The sequence below is a fragment of the Carassius carassius genome, chromosome 30 (assembly GCF_963082965.1).
Source record: "Carassius carassius chromosome 30, fCarCar2.1, whole genome shotgun sequence".
Classification (NCBI taxonomy): Eukaryota; Metazoa; Chordata; class Actinopteri; order Cypriniformes; family Cyprinidae; genus Carassius; species Carassius carassius.
The window spans coordinates 22,569,639-22,589,151 of NC_081784.1; the positions used below are offsets into that span (position 1 = coordinate 22,569,639).

The following is a 19,513-nucleotide window of genomic DNA, read 5'->3' on the forward strand; positions in this document are numbered from 1 at the left end:
ATTTTGATAGTTTAAAAAGTTTCTGGCATGTTTAAACACTGCTAGCATGTTTTAGTGCAGTGGTTCCCAAACTTTTCCATTCTACGACCCACCTAGACAAGTGTAATCTATTTCACGACCCACCAAAATATATATATATAAAAAAAAATAAGAAAACGATTGACATTACTTTAAGCCTAATCTTAAAAGTTTGATGACAGAAATTAAGTATTTAATAAAAATAAAAAATTTTCACTACTAATATTTCAGTTTTAATTTTTGTTTACAGACGTTAAAATATGTAGTGTCCATAAAAACGTGAAGCAGGCTCACTCTAGTGAACTGTAATCTGCGCTGCTGTGTTTTGTTGCAGAAAATACATTCATGATCTTCCGTTTGTGTCGGCGAGAACGGAGCACAATCCAACACTTATTTAGAAAAGCATGAGAAGCAAAGCAGAGCTATCTAACACAGTTTTGAGATTAAAATAATTGTGAAATTGGTAAAAAATTATAATAAACAGATGTGTCTCATTTTAAATAATAATAAAAAAAATATATTTATTTTTGTGATGGTTAAATAAATGTTCAGCAATATCTTCAAAAGACTTCTGAACTTTGGCAAATTTTTTTCTAAACAGAGATGATACATCAAGGAAATATTGCAAACTTTTGTACATTTTGTTACGTGGAAATGTTTAAATCTTGTAGTGTTACAATTAATCCTGCATTTGTGCCCTGCTTATGGAATTACATTTGTTTCAATAATAATGAACGAAACTTTATAAAACTGAACGTAACTTTTTCAGAAACTATCAAAAATATGCCATTACAAAAGAAGAAAAACACTATGAAAATGAAAAAAAATTAACTCAGTCGCACAAATTTAACAGGCTCTTCAAATATGCTTCATTCTTTGTTAATGTTTTTCAAAGATTCGTTTTCGCTAATCGTGGATTCTGAATTCATTGCTACAGATTTCGCTTACGTTTCGCAGTTTTTCGTTTGGTGTTTTGACACAAACATCTCATGGGGGTGGTGTTAACAGTGATCTACTCTGATTGGATAGTGAGCTTTTGATGGACAGGTGCTCTCTGACCGGGAAGTACAGACGCCACCCAGTGGCCTCTCTCGTCCTTCACTGTCGTCGCTCCTCTTTTGTATACTTCCTATCTCCTCCGGGGTTCTCGAGACCGGTGAGTGTTGCAGGTGTCGCTCATTTCCCAATCACTCCACGGCTCTCGGCCCCGCCCCACTCGTCACATTCGTGCAGCCCTAGACTGAACTGTGTGAGTGTGTGTGTGTGTTTTTATTGAAACGCAAATTTAGCTGCAGCCAAGTGACTTTGTGTGACCCACCTTGTTCCATTCTGTGACCCACAAGTGGGTCGCGACCCACAGTTTGAAAACCCCTGCTTTAGCGTGTTACTAACATGTTGTAGCGCATTACTAGCATTATTTAACACGTTGATAGACAGATGATGAAACAAATACAGGAAAACGTTAATTCTGATCAGTCATAAAAAAAAGCACACTGAGAAATTCCTAAAAAGCTGAGCCTGGTTTGGACGAGTTACTTTTTTAAAAATGTTAGTAATTTTAAGAAAATCTTAAATCAGTTTGCTTTGTCAAAAAAATAAGTGTTAATTTTAGCAGTTTCATGTGCAGTAAATCTCACTGCTCTTTAAATTTTATTGTGCACATCAGTCATAGGATAGTATTGATCGATCACTAGAATCAGAGAGCATGAACAAGAAGATGAGCAGAGGACAGCACTGGGGTTTGTTTGCCCGGTTTAATATTCAGGTCACGGCAGAATGCTGTAACTGTACCTGTGAGTCTGCAGACGGCGAGCAGAGAAAGGAAAAATGCAACAGAGATGAAAAGAGATTGAGAGACTTTTGACAATGCATCTGAATAACAGATATAAGAACAGATGATAAAAATATTCCAGTTTTACATTCCTGGTGCAGCTTAGTAGCAAACTATGATGGGACTCCAGATGGTATGGAGGGAAGCTCAGTTACAGACTGACACACACAAACATTACGTTGTTGACGTGTTTTTTTCTTTTCCTGTTGCCACTCTGCAGAGCTTTCTGTCCACAGGACGTGGTTGAAGAGGCGGTGCTGTTGCTCCTCATCACAGAATCGATGGTGAGACAGTCCTCCTCACATTCATACTTTCTTCCTTAACATGCTGTGTTGTGACGTCCCTTCTCTTTTGCTGCATATTGAAAACTATTGCATAATTATATTATAGGAAATAGGAAAACCTGACATTATTCATCAAATTATCTTCATGTTGTTTCAAACCCATTTGATGTTATTTGTTCTGTGGAACATCTATTCTATACTAAATTTAGAGTGACCTCTAAATTGTTGTTTGGAGGTGGGACTGTTATTCAAGGTGGATGAACTTGGATGCCACCGTATGCTGAATATACAGCATTTGGCATGGAAACAGTTTGACCCATAATCATCTTATGACATACACTGCTGTTCAAACTTTTGAGGTCAGTAAGAATTTTGTAAAGAAATTGATACTTTTATTCAGCAAGGATAGATTAAATTGATCAAAAGGGATAGTAAATGTAATTATAATGTTACAAGAGGTTTCTATTTCAAATAAATGCTGTTTTTTTTACTTCATATTCATCAAAGAATCCTATATATATATGTATAAGGGTTTTCTCAAAAATATTAAGCAGCACAACTGTTTTCAAAAGATAATAACTCTGAAGACTGGAGCAATGGCTGCTGATATTTTACATTTACATTTATTTACATTTATTCATTTAGCAGACACTTTTATGCAAAGCGACGTACAAATGAGGACAGTGGAAGCAATCAAAAACAACAGAAGAGCAATGATATATAAGTGCTATAACAAGTCTCAGTTAGCTTAACATAGTACACGTAGCAAGGGCTTTTAAATAATATAATAAAAAGAAAACCGATAGAATAGAAAAAGAATAGAGCAAGCTAGTGTTAGAGGTCTTATATATATATATATATATATATATATATATATATATATATATATATATATACAGTACAGACCAAAAGTTTGGACACACCTTCTCATTCAAAGAGTTTTCTTTATTTTCATGACTATGAAAATTGTAGATTTTTGTTGGCCACATTTAGCAGTGTGGTCTGAGAAAGTCAGCTGATCATCAATCATAACTCCAAGAAAAAATTATATTTTAAATATATTAAAATAGAAAATAGTTATTTTGAATTGTATTAATAGTTCATGAATTTACTGTATGTACAGTATTTTGATAAATTCAGTCAGACACATCTTTCAAAACATGAATTCACAAAAGCCTTGCCAACCCCAAACTTTTGAACCGTACAGTACATTGTTTTTCAAGATATAAAGCAAATTTTGACACACATAGGGTTCAGTTATTTTATTTACAGACCCAGACAGTTTTACTAGAACATTTTAACATAGTAATTATGTTATGTTTATTTTTAAAAATCATTTTTAAAAATTTATATTGCTATAAGTTTGATTGCATCATATAATAATTGCTGTTAATAGCTTTCATCGTCTGGTTGACTACGTCTTGTATTAATTTTTCCAAAAATTTCTGCCATTTGCACATAATCTGCTTGTCACCACTGATAAGCTACTACTAAATATTATAGAAACTTAATTTTCTGTAAAGCTGGTTTGCAATGATTTGTATCGTAAAAAGATCTATACAAATAAACTTGAATTGAATTTGTTTGTCAGATAAAGCAACAGACAACACAAATGCTAGGCATTATTGTTTTATAGTTGAATGGAAAAAGAACGAAAAAATAAAATACATGTTTGCAGGATTTTCATTTTCGGGTGAAACTATCCCTTTAACATATGGCTGTTTAACCCTACACTGCACATTTTGTGTCTATTTGACACTGAATATCTCACTATTGAGCTGATGGGTTGAATCAAACGCGCCAGATAAGAGAGCCATCTAACCCTCTCACTGTCCCCTGCAGGCCAGCGGCGAGGTGGTGATCAGCCGCTCACCGGAGCATCAGGAGGTGAGGGAGAGCAGCATGCAGGACATCTCCTCCATCTATGACCTGCTGAGCATCGCCATGGCCAGGAGGGGGCAGTACGCCCTGCTGTCAGAGGTGAGATGAGTCAGCACAGATCCCTGTCCACCACACACTTTGCAAACAGGAGCAAGTTACCTGGATTTTATGTACTAGCTTCTTTGTCATAAGTCGCCTTTTTCAGTCTGTCGATCTCTCTCTCTCTCCTCTTCTCCCAGTTGTATGGGTGCTTCTTTCCCCTTCCTCCTTCGTCCTGTCCTTCAGGTTGTTTCAGTAGTTGAGCTGTTGTGTGATGGGGAGCGTTTACTCAGAGACGTTCTCAGGTGAATCTGAATCTAAGTTCAGTTAATATCAACTGAATCTATCATTTCACTGGTTCCCCACTGCCATTACTCATGCCTGCGTGTATGTCGAATGTAAATCCCTTTCTCATCAAATTTAAGCTCACTTTCTCATGCATGTGCCATGATGTGATGTGTACAGGATACACACAATCCCCTATCCGTGCTGAAAACAACAAGATCCTTCCTAGAATTATTTTACAATGTCAGCCGCATTATCATTTTCTTCCCTGAGTTTCTTTCTGACTGTGATGTGGTTTGTCTTCAGTGTTTGGAGCGGGCCATGAAGTTCTCCTATAGTGAGTTTCATCTTTGGTATCAGCTTGGCTTGTCTTTGATGGCAAGTGGGAAGGTGAGATTCATGTCCTGTTGTCATCATCGTTGTTCTGTTCATTTGTTAGTCATCCGTTGCTATAATTGGCTTTATTTTTGATTCAATAAATATGCTCTAGTAACGGAAAGAAAGAGGATACTGAAGGTTTTATCTAAGTTAAATTGAAAAGGCTTCATGATAGTTCACCCCAAAATGAACATTCTGTCATTCAGTCACCCTCAAGTTGTTTCAAACCTGTGTGAGTTTCTTTCTTCCTATTTTGAAGAACAGTTGATGGTAGCCATTGACTTTTATAGTATATAAAAAATTAAATACTATGGAATGGCTACCGTTAATAATATTCTTGTTAAACTCATACAGGTTTGAAACAACTTGAGGGTGAGTAAGTGAGGACAAAATGTAAATTTTTGGGTGAAATCTAACTAGACATGTTAAAAAAGAGGGTTAAAGGGATATCCAAAAAATTAAAATCTCTCTCATCATTTACTCTCCCTCATTGCTACAGTAATCCATACAACTCCAGTGGATGAATAAAAATCTTCTGAAGCAAAACAATAGGCGTGTGCAAGAAATTGCTCTTATTTTAAACATTTTAACTATAAATAATAGATGCACCAAAGTATTATTATTATTATTATTTTACTGAAACATATTAAAGTTTTCAGTTAGCTGTAAAACAAAAATAAAGGTGCACGTTTTGAAGCATTATGTGAGTGCAGGAAGTGGCATGGAACATCGCGCTTTATGACAGACATTTATGCTTGCATTCTCAACACTTACACGAATGTGTTTACAACATTTGACCAGAAGCAATGGTTGATTGTCAAAGAAATATTTATAAAATAATAGTAGGATGTACTACACAGTATATAGCATATATTAGTTTCTTAAATGCACCTGTTGTTGTGTGACATTGATTCAACCACTGGGGTCCTATGAACTACAGCCATAATGACTGTATGTGCTTTTTAAGGTGTCAACACTCTGGTACTTTACTTGTGTGATTACACAGATGGGTTATTTTTCAAAAAAATCTTTATTTGTGTTAATCAGATGAAAGAAAAAGCCATAAACATCTGGGAGGACATAAGGGTAAATAAATAAATTTGAATAAAAAAACGGTGCACTATCCTTTTAGAACTATGTAAAGCATTGCAATGCTTTAGAGCGTTTGGTATAGTAACAGACCACCAATCATAAACAGACTCATTGTCTGTCTCATTGAATATTCATGAGCTTTGTACAGGTGCAGGAGCAAACGCCAAAGTGTTTTGTCATTCTTTTGTATTATGTTTCAGAAGTTTTAAGATAACCTGAACAATTATTTGTGACATCTCCATACATAGACAAGCAGTTATTAATACAGGTCGTGCTCTTGTTGTGTAATCTACTTGTCCAGTCAATGTTATTAACCTAATAAATATGCAAATGAGAATGCTCATCCAGGGTTTAGGGATGTACTGAGTGATAATCCAAAATGATCCTGGGTTAATAATTTTTTTTGAGTAAAGGTTCATGCCTCTTCCGTGGTGTTTACATGAATGCAGAACACTTACCATATCATAATATCAACATATAATATCATATATGTATATATATATATATATATATATATATATATATATATATATGAATTGGAAAGCTTTAATATTAATGTTATTTTACAGAATGAGGGTGCAGTTTCAGTGTTTAAAGAGTGTGTGACAATGAGACCACAGGACCCCATCCCACCACTGCTTGCAGCAAAAGTGTGCATCAACCAGCTGCACTGGGTGAGAGAAACACAAAAACCACATGTGCACAATATACAGAATCATTCAGCAAATCTAAAACAAAAACAAACAAGTGCTGTGCAAAAAGTTGTGTTTTATAGAACAATTAAAAGCAATAAATGCTCAAGTTAAAGCTGAAAGAGTTCCTGTCTGAAAATGTACAGATTTAAAATAATAATAATAATATTAATAAATTAATACTTTTATTCAGCAAGGATGCATTACATTGATCCAAAGTGACATTAAATAAAGTTACAAAATACTTCGTTTAAATTATTTTTATTCAACAAAAAATGTTCAAAAAAAAATATTTTTTCAAAATTGTATCAAATGCGAGAATCAAATCAGCATATCAGAATGATTTCTGTAGGATCATGTGACACTGAAGACTGGAGTAATGATGCTGAAAATGCAGCTTTGCATCACAGGAAAAATTACATTTTAAAATAATTTTACATTGTTCGTTAAAACTTTAATATTTCACAATATTGCAGTTTCTATTGTATTTCTGGTGAGGATAAGAGACTTCTTAAAAAAACGGACCCAATGAATACATAAGTTTTAGGCTATGAATGAAAATAGCAATGTGCATTTCAGGAAAATTCATTGGAAATATTCACTTTGCCATCCATAAATCCTTAAATCCTAATCCCATAAATCCTATATAATCCTAATATTTTTATATTAAAACTAGCCATGTTCAAAGTATTATTAATTTAGAAATGACCAGATGAAATTACAACTGTAAAAGGAACATTAAATCTGTATTCTTCAGATTTAAAATGCTCTTTGTGCAGTACATTTTGCTCTGTTCTAGAAGATCTCTAGATTCAGATGGCTAATAGGTGATCTCTGTTTTACATTAGTAACATGCCCGTACTAGTTATACTAATAAGACACAATGCAATGTCACAACACTATCAATCAAATACACCCTGCAGCACTGTTGACAGATTATGGCACATCTGTTGGAAGTGTAGCTCTGAATACAGACAGCACACCATGAGAGGCTTATAGCACAACATCTGGCTTTAATGCCCGATAGCAAGCCATCCCACAGTCACACTTCAGACCGGCCCTTTATCATCACAGCTTCAAAACAGAGTAGGGGATTTGTCCTCAAGCATTTGTCCTTGATGCTGATTCATGTCAGCATGTAGAGCATTTAAATAAAGGAATATAATGTAGTCATGATTACATTATTCATCAAAATGAGTTGTTACAATCTTACATTATATGCTTAGGCAGTTTCTATGACCTTAACAAATTTTTTTTTATACACTACCGTTCAAAAGTTTAGAATAAATGTGATTTTTTATATATTTTTAAAACATTTCTTTTGTGTACCCAGGCTTTGTTTATTTAGTCAGAAATTTAGTACAATATTAAAATTGTGAAATGTTATTAAAAATTAATATGACTGTTTTCAAGTTGCAGTTTATTCTTGTGGTGCATTCCTGTGATTAATGTATATCAATGTTTAAAACAGGCGGTTTTTATTGGTGCTTAATATTTTTTGTGGAAACTGTTTGAGCAGCACATTTTTTATTTTTTTTATTTATTTAATTTTTTTAAATAATGAATTTAGAAATGATTTCTGAAGGATCATGTGACACTGAAGACTGGAGTAATCACAGGAATAAATATTTCAAAATAAAAAAAAGTTCTTTTAAATGTAATAATATTTCACAATATTAGTGTTTTCCTGTATTTTTGATCAAATGAATACAGCCTCTGCGAGCATAGTAGACTGCTTTCAAAAACATTTTGAACAGTTTTTATTACCAAGCACATTTTTAAATCTGAAATCGTATTTTTTATTTAGCTTATGCTTGTTCCAAAGTATAGTTTATGGTCACCGATGATACATTTTGGAAAGTTTCTTGTTGGGTTTGAACCGGTAACCTTGAAGTTTCCTGGTCAGATCTTTAACCGCTACACTACTGCAGCAGTATATCTGATTGTGAGTTGAGAAGCACTGATAGAAATCATCCAAACATCTAATGCACGTGTAAATGTGTGTGTGTCAGCTGGAGGAAGCAGTGTCCCTCTCAGCAGGAGTGGTTGCATTAGGAGAGTGTGCTGGGGAGTCTCTTCCTCGAGCTCATCTGGCCATCGGTCTGTGCTGTAGTCTGCAGGCCTCTGACGGTAAGCCCGGCCTTTAACCGTGAACCTAAAGAATGATCCTGTCCTCAGCTGCTCTCTGCTCCCTCATGTCTGCAGTGACTCTTTCACTCTGTGTTTGCAGCTCCGCTGAAAGCTGATCGCGATGAGTTCAACAGAAGAGCGCTGCAGTCACTACAGAAGTACGCTTCATGTTTACTTTACACAGATTGTGTTCAAGAGGCTTCAGCCACCCACTTTGTGTGGGAATTGTTTCAGTTTATACTATGCCTTTTATTTAGATTAAAACTAGCTGCTAAAACCACAGTTTCAAAGTTTAGGGTCTGTAAGATTTGTCTAATTTTTGTGAAAGAAGTCTTGTATGTTCACCAAGGCTGCACTTATTTGAAACATTATTACAATTTAAAATAACTGTTTTGTAACTCAAGAAACATTTCTTATTTGCAGTGCTGAAATTGTGCTGCTTAATATTTATATGGAAGCCATGATTTATTCAGGATTCTTTGATTAATAGAAAGTTCAAAAGAACAGCATTAATTTGAAATAGAAATATGAAATGATGTAAAAGACATTACTGTTACTTTTTATGAATTGAATGCAAAATTAAATTTCCAAATAAAAATCAATTTCTTAAAAAAAATGGTAATGACCCCGAACTTTTGCACAGTAGTACAGTATATCTATATTCTTTCAAAAACTAGCGCTGTCAACAGATTTAACCACAAATTATCTCATGATTATTGATCAGTCTGAACCTGGTGATACATAAATTTGCTGAGTTTCAAGATAAAAATAATATTTACCATAAGCATATTTTGTTAATATTGATATCTCAAATGTTTGACAGATATTTTGGTTATAGTTCATGTGTTATGGAAACCTGATTCTCAATCACTTCATTTACACTAATGCTAATGCTTTCGAATTGAATTGTAAATCACATTATTATGCAGTTTTACAATTTCTTTGAAGAAATGCAGTGTCACAGTTAATTCCTGCATGCACACTTAGTGAAGAGTCACTTGTGAGATGACTGGCAGAGGTCATCCTGGTGCTAATGTGATGCACACTTCACATAGACTTGTTTTTTGACTTAAGAGCACATGCACTGGACCCTGAGGACCCTCAGATCTCCTTCTACCTCTCTCTGCAGCTCGCTCTGGTCCGACAGGTTAGCACGTTAACATATCAATCTCACTGACTACATGCAGAATCAGGTCAGGATATCAGATTTCTGTTCTTCATATCTTCCAATTTTCCACGACTGTGGATTTTTGTTTACACGCTTTTGTTTACACACACAGTATGATGGTCAAGGTCATGTTATTGTGTGATTAGATCTTTATCTCATCATATTCCTATCTACTCTATGTGACCTGTTGTGTTTGCGGTAGGTGTCAGAAGCGATGGAGTCGTTGCAGTTGGCTCTGAATATTCATGGGGATGATCTGCACTCTCTACACCTGCTGACTCTACTGCTCAGTGCCCAGAAACACTACCAACACGCCCTTGATACGCTTAAACTCACCATTCTCCAGCACCCGGACAACTTTAAGTATGTTTTAGGTGTTTGTTCTACTTCAGAAAGGATAGTTCATCCAAAAAATGTAATTCTGTCATCTTTTACTGAACCTCATGCCATTAGACATTACACTAAGTATAATTAACTTTGCATCTGCATGTCAACTAACTCTCATTCGAGTATTAGTAGACGTTTAGGTTAGGGCTAGTAGAAAAGTTGACATGTCTGTTGAGACTATCAGAATAAAGTGGTATCCATTCATCATCCGCAAGAACACAAAAAGAAGATACTTTAAAGAATGTTGGGAACTAAAGATGGATAAAAATTTAATGGATAAAAATACTGAGACATTTCTCAAAATATCTTCTTTCATGTTCAGCAGAAAAGTTTCATTTTTGGGTGAGCTATACTTTGAAGTCCCATTGTCTGAATGTCAACTTGACATTCAGACAATGGGACTTCAAAGTATGATTGAAATAGTGTATTTTTTTTTTCAAAGCAGCTTTCCAGTGAAATATTGCAGTATTATTGCACTATCGCAGTCTTAAATCTTATAAGATCTTTGTTTAGCAGTTTGATTAAATGGTATGCCTTAATATATCTGTCTGCAGCCTCCAGTGAGCTGCATTAGAATATTTAATGGGATATTTCACCCCAAAATGAAAATGTTGTCATCACTTATTCAACCTCAAGTGGTTCCAAAGCGGCAAGAATTTCTCTCTTCTGTTGAACATAAAAAATATATATTTTGAAGAATGTTGGTAACCAAACAGTTACTGGTGGTCATCGACTTCCATTTTTTCCTACTATATCCCTACTAAACTTCAAAATATCTTCTCTTATGTTCCACACTAGAAAGAAACCTGTACAGGTTTGAAACATCTTAAGGGTGAACATGATGAAAATGTAAAAAAAAAAAAATTGCACGACTATCCCTCTAAAAAAAGCATATAATCAATCGTAGTGGCATTTAAACGCAACTGCAGAATCTTTCTTTAGAACTGCATCTCTTTATTTCCTTAATTGTAATCAACTGTTGTTGCAGTTATTTTAGACTTTAATGCAGCGAGTAACTACATTTATATTTCATCGCATGATCCACTAACATCTTCCGAATATTTTCAGTTTTTACGTACCCATGTGGGGTCAGTGTTGCACTCGAGAAGAGAGTGGAGAGGAAATAATTAGGATCAAGTTTACATCAGAGTAACACACACGAGTGTGTAAAGACCCCAGCCTCTCACACACACAAACACACTGAATCCATTGTGCTTCACAATGGTCATATTGTCACACGTCTCATTCTAAAAACCTCTGCCTCCGAAGAAAACAATCAACACTTTATCACTGGAAACAGAGATCTCAGCTGTCTAGAAACTCTGTTTGTTGATGTATGAGAGGAGGCAGAATGATGCATGGTGCATGTAAACTACTTTGTTTATCATTTAATCACCTATTTTACTTCTTTAATTAATCTGACATAACTTTAAAAAAATAAGTGTAAATTTTAATTTCATGTAGACTTTGAATATTAGATTTTTAGTGCTTTTAAGTGATCTGTCCATCTATTTTCAAATGAGGAAATGTCCCCTTGACTTCACCTGCACCTGATCTCCAGTTGCTCCCTGACCTTTAGTCCAGTTCTCCTGGCCCAGTGTTGTGAACTAAAATAAATAAAAACTCTTCTCTATTGTGTGTGTTTTAGCCTTCTGTTTACCAAAGTGAAGCTGGAGGAGGTTTTGTTGGGACCCGCTGCTGCTTTACAGACCTGTACAGAAATGCTGCAGCTGTGGCAGAGTCGCTATGATGTCAGCCGTCTCAGGTAATGTGCTGCATGTGTGAGTGAGTGTTTCAGGTGTGTCTGTGTTGCATTTTGTGATTCAATCATTCTGCTCTCTGTTCCAGTGAGGAGGATGACACTAGCAGCATTCCTCCTGATCCAGGCCCTCTGTGCAGGAAACCCAGCGGCCTCCATCTCACGCTCCCAGACTTCCAGGAGACAGACACCGGTGTGTATCATGAGTAGTGAGTGTGATTGTGTGTGTGTTTCTGTGACTGAGACATGTCGTGTTGTGCCAGGGTCTCAGAGCGCCCCGTCTCTAGCTGTGTCCCGTCTGGAGCAGGCCATGTCCGAGGTGTCGGCCCTTAGATCCACCCACAGGCATGGCCCCGCCTACATTTGGACCACCCTGGAACGCATCTGGCTGCAAGCAGGTATGTCGTAAGTGTAGCAGTTACTCTACCTTTTGTGTTATATCATTATAAGCTATTATTTATGTAACTTTTATTAATGTTAACCAGGAATAAATTAATAATTTTGTACTTAGAAGGGCATGAATAGCCGTGCTCAGAAGTTGTTGTCTTTTTGTCTTGAGGTCAGTCATTATTTAATGTTGACCTTAGCACATGTGAGAAGTCCTTGACGTATGACATTATTTTGCATTATTTATATGCTGCTCTGAATGAAATGCGTTTCCCAGGGATCTGACACTGGGTGTTTGTGCCCTCTTGTTCCCATTCCCAGCATTCCTCTGGCATGGGTTCATTTCCTGTCTAAAATGGGACATATCCTGATTCTGTAAAATGAGTGAATGTGAGAGCACAAGCAGAGCAGTCCATTATCATAAAGAATGGATGTAATGTCATACTGATGGTTCAAAATAGTAAGAGCCCAATGAACACAGTCCATCATGCAGCAAACATTGTGACTTCAGCTATCATTTGTAATGTGTCAATGTTGTTATGTACTATGGGTCAAAATAGCATATTATAATAAATAATATTCAATATTTTAATATGTATTGTATATTTATATATATATATATATATATATATATATATATCAATTTTTTTTATTGTTTTTATTGTTTTTTATTGTTTTATTGTTTATCATGATACTCAACATATGTTGCCTTTTAAATACATGTAAGAAAGGCCTATCACAGCTCACTATGCAAATAATTATTAGAAAGACGACCAGTATGCAAATATTACAATAACACCATCATTGTCAGTTGCACTTTGAATGTTAAGCAGTTCAACAAAATCTGTGGGAAATTTGCAAACTCTTTATCGTAAATATACCAAAAGTATGAAATACATAAATACACATTTGCAAAATTTTTATACTGTATATACATAATATATAATACTGTGTATATAGATCAAATTTCATCTATATTTTAATTAACTAAAAAACACTTAAGACTGGTTTTGTTGTCCAGGGTCACAAATCGCATTGATTCCTGTTCATATGATCTACAAAACATGAGTATGCACAGAGTCTCTGTGTGAAGCAGTTCAGTCTGAATTCATTTAGATAAATGTGAAGAAAACTTTGCCGTCTTTGAAACACTATAATGAACATGTACGCCATTTTTGGTTTGTAACAAGCTTTTTTTTTTTTTGGCGTAGTTGCTGTCTAGTTTTTCCTGCCAGTGATTGTATGTAAACAAACACAAACACACAACAGACAGCGGGTGATGTGAACACAGTTTATTTGCTGTGGTGAGTCCTAAATGCCAGAGTAGAGCTGCTGATGCTTACACAGCGCTCCACACATGGCCTTATTTAGACATGAACATATAAATGGGTGGAGGTGGGAGGTCAGTACATATCTGCAATCGCAAAATATGCTGCCAAAGCTGCATTCTAAATCATCTTGACAGAAGAAAACACTACATGCGTTCGATTCTCCTGGTTGAACAAAGCTTGTCTGAAATGACGGAGCGTGTTGGTATTCAGTGCTTTACTCTGAGTGAGTATTAATGCTGTAGCAGCAGATACGTCTTTGAAAGTGTTGATGTTCCAGATGGCTGTTTCACGGCTGTGAAGTCAGAGATGTTTCATAAAGATGAATCATCATGCACTCAGTGATACCAATAAGAGAATCACACATTATGACAAATCAGTCATTGAAAGAGGAGAGTTGTAACTGTAATAATGTAATTTTTCATGCAATTATTGTTGATCTCATAATATTCTGGTATGTTTTGTGGTGTGGTGCCGAGCAGGAGAGTTGTTCATGGCTGACGGACGGATGAAGGAAGCTCAGTTCTGTGTGCAGGAGGCAGGAACTCTCTTCCCCGCCTCACACTCAGTGCTGCTGCTCAAGGGCCGCGTGGCCGAGCTCAGGGGCAACGACACGGAGGCCAAGAGCCTGTATGATGAAGCTCTCGCCATCAACCCCAGAGGACACCACATACTGCTGCACCTGGTGAGTGACACACACACACACACACCACACACACACACACACACACACACACCACACACACACACACACACACACACACACACGCCACACACACACACACGCCACACACACACACACATGCACACCACACACACACACACACACACACACGCCACACACACACACACACACACACACACACACGCCACACACACACACACGCGCACACCACACCCACACACACACGCCACACACACACACACACGCCACACACACACACACACACACACACACACACGCCACACACACACACACACCCACACACACACACACACACCACACACACACCACACACACACCACACACACACACCACACACACACACACACACACACCACACACACACACACACACACACACACACACGCCACACACGCCACACACACACACACACACACACACACACACACACACACACACACACACACACACACACACCACACACACACACACACACACACACCACACACACACATTCTCTCTCTCTTTAACATCTTCAACCCATACCACTGTTGTTATTGTAAATAGAACAATAACTTAAGTCATTTTCATTCTTTGAAATGAAGCTGAAATTATTTATATATTATTTATATACTTTAAATAAATTATTTATTAAATTATATTAATTTTAGATGTATAAAAAATGTTGCCTTTGCAACTAAATGAAATAAGTTAATGTTGAAGTTACAAAACATTAAATAAAATGACAAATAAAAACTTAAAATACATGTATAAAACACAAAAATCACAACATTATTGTACTACTCTATATAATACTTTGTGTTAGCTTTTTTGTTGGTTTATTTATTTATTTGAAATATGTAATTTATTTTAGTAATTTTGTTGTTTTTTGTCATTTTATTGTTTATATTTTAGCACTTCGTTTTCAGGCAACTTTTTTTTTTAAGTTTATGTTTTTCATTCAATATTTATATTATTTTATTTATTGGAGCTTTATTTAAATTAAGAAAAATATATTTAATACAATTTTTAGACCTTTTTAGACATGAAATTCTGATCACATGGATGTCTGAAATGACTGCCTAGTAATTGAAATAAAGCTGAAATAAAATACAATATTTGATGAAAAACAAAGTTTGAAAAATGTAACGTTAAAACTACAAAAGATTTAAATGTTGCCTTGACAACTAACCAAAATAAGTTGAAGTTGAAGTGCTAAAATAACTAAAACTAAAACTATATATATATATATATATATATATATATATATATATATATATATATATATATATATATATATTTGTGTGTGTTAAAAAGTAATATGAATGTCAAAAGCACTCTAAACTTAAACTAAACTAAAATGAAGATAAACTAATTAAAATATAAAATGAAGAGTTAATTCAAATAATAATAAATGCTGTAATAGTATACAAATAATACTAAAATAACATGACTCAAAATCCATAAGTCTGATACTACAAAGAAAATCTGGCTTTTTGTCAATAATTTGTGATCCTGTGACCTTTTGTACAGACAAAACAATTCCTTGCTTCCATTGAAGCTCATGACCTTTTTCTGATCATTCGCAAATCATGATTCACACAAACTTCTGGAGTTCATGCATCTCTAGTGCAGCTGTCATTAAAGCAAAAGAGACATAAAACAAATACTAAGATATTATAAACTCACATTAAGCAATATTTCATGTTAGTCAACATGAAAAGCTTTAAAGACCACTGATGTGCTGGGATATGATGATTCAGTCATTGCATATGCAAATTACTGTATTTACAGTTCAGTACATACATCTTTACAACCCACAGTGAAGTGTGCTAACATTAGCTCTGCCTCTGATTGTGACTGCATGAAGTCAGGCCCTTCATTTCTCATCTTCACTGGAGTAACCCGAGTGAAGCTAGGCCATTTTCTCCCTATATCTGGCCAATCAGAGCACACATCCCTGCTATTTTTGGACAAAAGGCGTACAATATCTATTCCCTGAGCTGATGAGAACTAATTCTGATCTAGCTGGTGATGCCCTGCATAGTACACACACACACACACACACACACACACACACACATCACTGTGAAGCACTGATTTCTCAGGATTAAGCAGCTATGATTGAACCGATGCGGAGTATTGAGGTTTTCATCAGCTGGATCCAATGAGGAGAGGTTACACATATATGTTCTTCGTGACACCTGTGACTAGAGCAGCAGCGCTCTCATTACTTCTGTCCTTCCTCTGAGACTATTTATTTGTTCACATAAACACATTTTTCCAAAACCGGTTCAATCTCAGGGAAACATTTCCAAGTCACACAAGTTCTCCATAATGTTGTGATGTAACTGAAGTAGAGACAGAACTTTTTTTTCTTATTGTGATGTATATTGTTATTATTATTATTATTGAAAAGACTATTAAAAAAGAAAAACATGTAGGGCAGGACTTGGTTAAATCCATCGGTTGTTGATTGGATGGGAGCAGATCTAATTAAAAAAGAAAGATGACTATGAATAATTTATAATAAAACACAATAGCAATTAAAATGTAAAAAAGAAAGACGACTATGAATAATTTATAATAAAACACAATAGCAATTAAAATGTAAAAAAGAAAGATGACTATGAATAATTTATAATAAAAAATAGCATGCATTCAGGAAATGCCATTTCATGCAAACTTTAAAATAGAAAAAAAATACCACTTTTTTTTCCCATTTATTTTAAATAAAGATCTCATTACAGTATTTTTCTTTTTTCTATAATTCATAAAGAAAGCTGTCCTTTATCATTATTTTAGTCAGTCTAACCAGTCCAAAGTACAATCAATACTACAGTGATGTAAAATACTTTAAATTGTATTGTTACTTAAACAATATTATCAATTTTATTTTATTTTATTTTATTTTATTTTATAGTTATAATAATGCTTTGTCATTGTGCTAAAGAGGGGGCATCCTTAAAATTATAATGTCACAATGCTATAAAAAAAAAAGAAAAAAAAGAAAGAAGTTATACTGTGGTACTAAAAATAGAATTTGTTTTCTTCAGTTATTTTTTATTTTGGGCTCAGGTATTTTTCTTTATTTCATTAAACACAGAAGAATATATCCAAAATGTGGGAGAGGCTTTAAACGCGGCTCCTTTATGTCCCATGGGCCATAAAACAACAACAACGTCAGTTTTGAGGAACTACTCCTTTAAATGAGGATGGGAGGACAGGACCTCTGCTTGATTCATGCCAATTTTAATACAACTCAATTGGTCACATCATAAAACATCACGCTGACAGCATATATGAATCTGCTGCTGTGGGATCCACACGGACGTGTGTGTCTGAGTCACTGCTCAAGGCATCTGGTTGAGTATTTTTAATTTAGGGATGTCAGCTGAGGTGAGTTTAGCCACACTGAGCTGTGACTCTGCATCTCATATTATTCTCTTTCTGGGACCTCTCTGTTTTGCTGTGGCTTTCTCCCTTCCCTCTTTCTATCGCTCTTATTTCTGGCTCTCTTGCTTTGGCCTGTCAGCTGATTAGATAATGCAAATACATTATTTATAACACTTCACTCCTTCTCAGGCCTTTATGGGATGCTTAGCAACCAGGCAGTTGTATCATGCGGTGGAAGGGAGCTGATAATGAGACACAGAACCAGTGTTAAGGCCATTTCATATGAGACGTGGCATGAGTGCGCTTTACGCTTTCATAGGCTGATGTTTTTGCTTTGGTCATCATGCACGTACACTAAGTCACCATGTTGTAACATATTGCATTTGGCATGCTAGAATGCTTTTTATTGTATTTTTCTATTTTGGGAACCATCTGGTAAGCATAGTTCACTCCAAAGATCAGAGGGAGAAATTTAATTGCAATTTTGCAAATTGTAAAAATGAAATTAGCTATTTAAAATGCATTTTTATTCTATTATTCTTATTCTTATCAGTGTGTGTGTGTTTTTTTTAAATAAAAATATTAAATTAAGAAATAGTACTTTTGTAAAAGTACCAGAAAACACTGGATTGTGAGCTGCTCATGTCAAGTCAAGTTACTTTTATTTCTACAGCGCTTTATACAATTTCATAAAATAGCAGTTTCAATTATGGGAACTTAACTTTGGAGACATTTCAAATCCTGCTGTACTGCAGCTCTAAAAAGAGAATGATGTCATTATTCAGCTCAGGTCTGTTCAGTGCTGAGATCAAAAACAGTGTAAAATTGATCAATTTTGAAACAATTCGGTAATAAGCAGCTCTACAAAAGCCAGAAATGTCATGTTATTTAACTCGAGTCAGTTCACATGTAGAAATGAACACAATGTCGCCACACTTTGTTTTAAAACTCGTGGCTAATATATTTAATTAAAATTTCCTTTGCATTTTGATAATTGCGCTAAGTCATATCGCTATTTTATTTTTATTTCAATTCAAGAAACAACAGTGAGAATATGAGTCTCTGCATGTGAGAATGTTCTGGCTTTTGTGTTTTTCTGATAATCTAGTTGGACATGAATCAATGGTGAGTCTGCTTGAATACACATGAATTAGTGTTTGCACTCTGTGTGTGTATTGTCGGTCTAGTAAGTGACACTTGTAATCGGAGCTGGTCCCAGCTGGATGGGATCAATATCCTGTTGGATTTATAGAGTTCAGATGCAGGGCTGTGACCCTACGTCAGTTCTTCAAGAGGCATCTCTACTACATCACTATATGAAAATGAGCTATTTTATATCTAAATGTGCTAGCCTCAAGTCTATTTACATTTTAAAACTTACTGCTTGTGCTTTGCTGTTCAGTCCTTCAGGTATAAGACTCATGAACACCAGTCACCAGTACAGCCTCTTACTGAGCTGTGATTGGTCCATAGGCCTGTCAGTCAGTGTATTCCTGCAGCTGTGTTATGATCGTTATTTCAAATCATGCCCTTCCTGTTGCTGCTTCTTTCACTTGTGTCTGTGAGAGGCTCTTTCCCTCTGTGCCTCGCTTTTCCCTTCTCGCTTTTCTTTCTCCTCAGCGGAGTCATTGTCCTCTCTGATGTGCTTTTAAAGTGCCTGCATAATCAGCAGTCATGTGCCCAGAAATAAAACTCTGCCTTGATGTGTGTGTGTGAGTGCTGAAAGAGGGTATGATGAAATGTAATTGCAATTTGTAATTTATGCTGTTGTTG

The 19,513-nt window shown here is 35.4% G+C and overlaps 1 protein-coding gene across 2 annotated transcripts in view; it reads left to right on the forward strand.

The window, feature by feature from the left end:
* LOC132110916 (tetratricopeptide repeat protein 7A-like) overlaps positions 1-19,513 on the forward strand; it is a 37,183-nt gene that overhangs the window by 15,235 nt on the left and 2,435 nt on the right. The window contains exons 1-13 of one of the 2 annotated variants that reach the window (XM_059518021.1): positions 1,397-1,982; positions 2,070-2,133; positions 3,976-4,113; positions 4,645-4,728; positions 6,378-6,482; positions 8,513-8,630; positions 8,731-8,788; positions 9,705-9,777; positions 10,001-10,161; positions 11,834-11,950; positions 12,034-12,137; positions 12,208-12,342; positions 14,142-14,344. In XM_059518021.1, the coding sequence (XP_059374004.1) occupies positions 2,131-2,133; positions 3,976-4,113; positions 4,645-4,728; positions 6,378-6,482; positions 8,513-8,630; positions 8,731-8,788; positions 9,705-9,777; positions 10,001-10,161; positions 11,834-11,950; positions 12,034-12,137; positions 12,208-12,342; positions 14,142-14,344 (1,299 nt within the window). In that variant the 5' untranslated portion in view covers positions 1,397-1,982; positions 2,070-2,130. Of the gene's footprint in view, positions 1-1,396; positions 1,983-2,069; positions 2,134-3,975; positions 4,114-4,644; positions 4,729-6,377; positions 6,483-8,512; positions 8,631-8,730; positions 8,789-9,704; positions 9,778-10,000; positions 10,162-11,833; positions 11,951-12,033; positions 12,138-12,207; positions 12,343-14,141; positions 14,345-19,513 lie in introns of those variants that run through there. The other variant, XM_059518020.1, reaches the window with a different exon arrangement.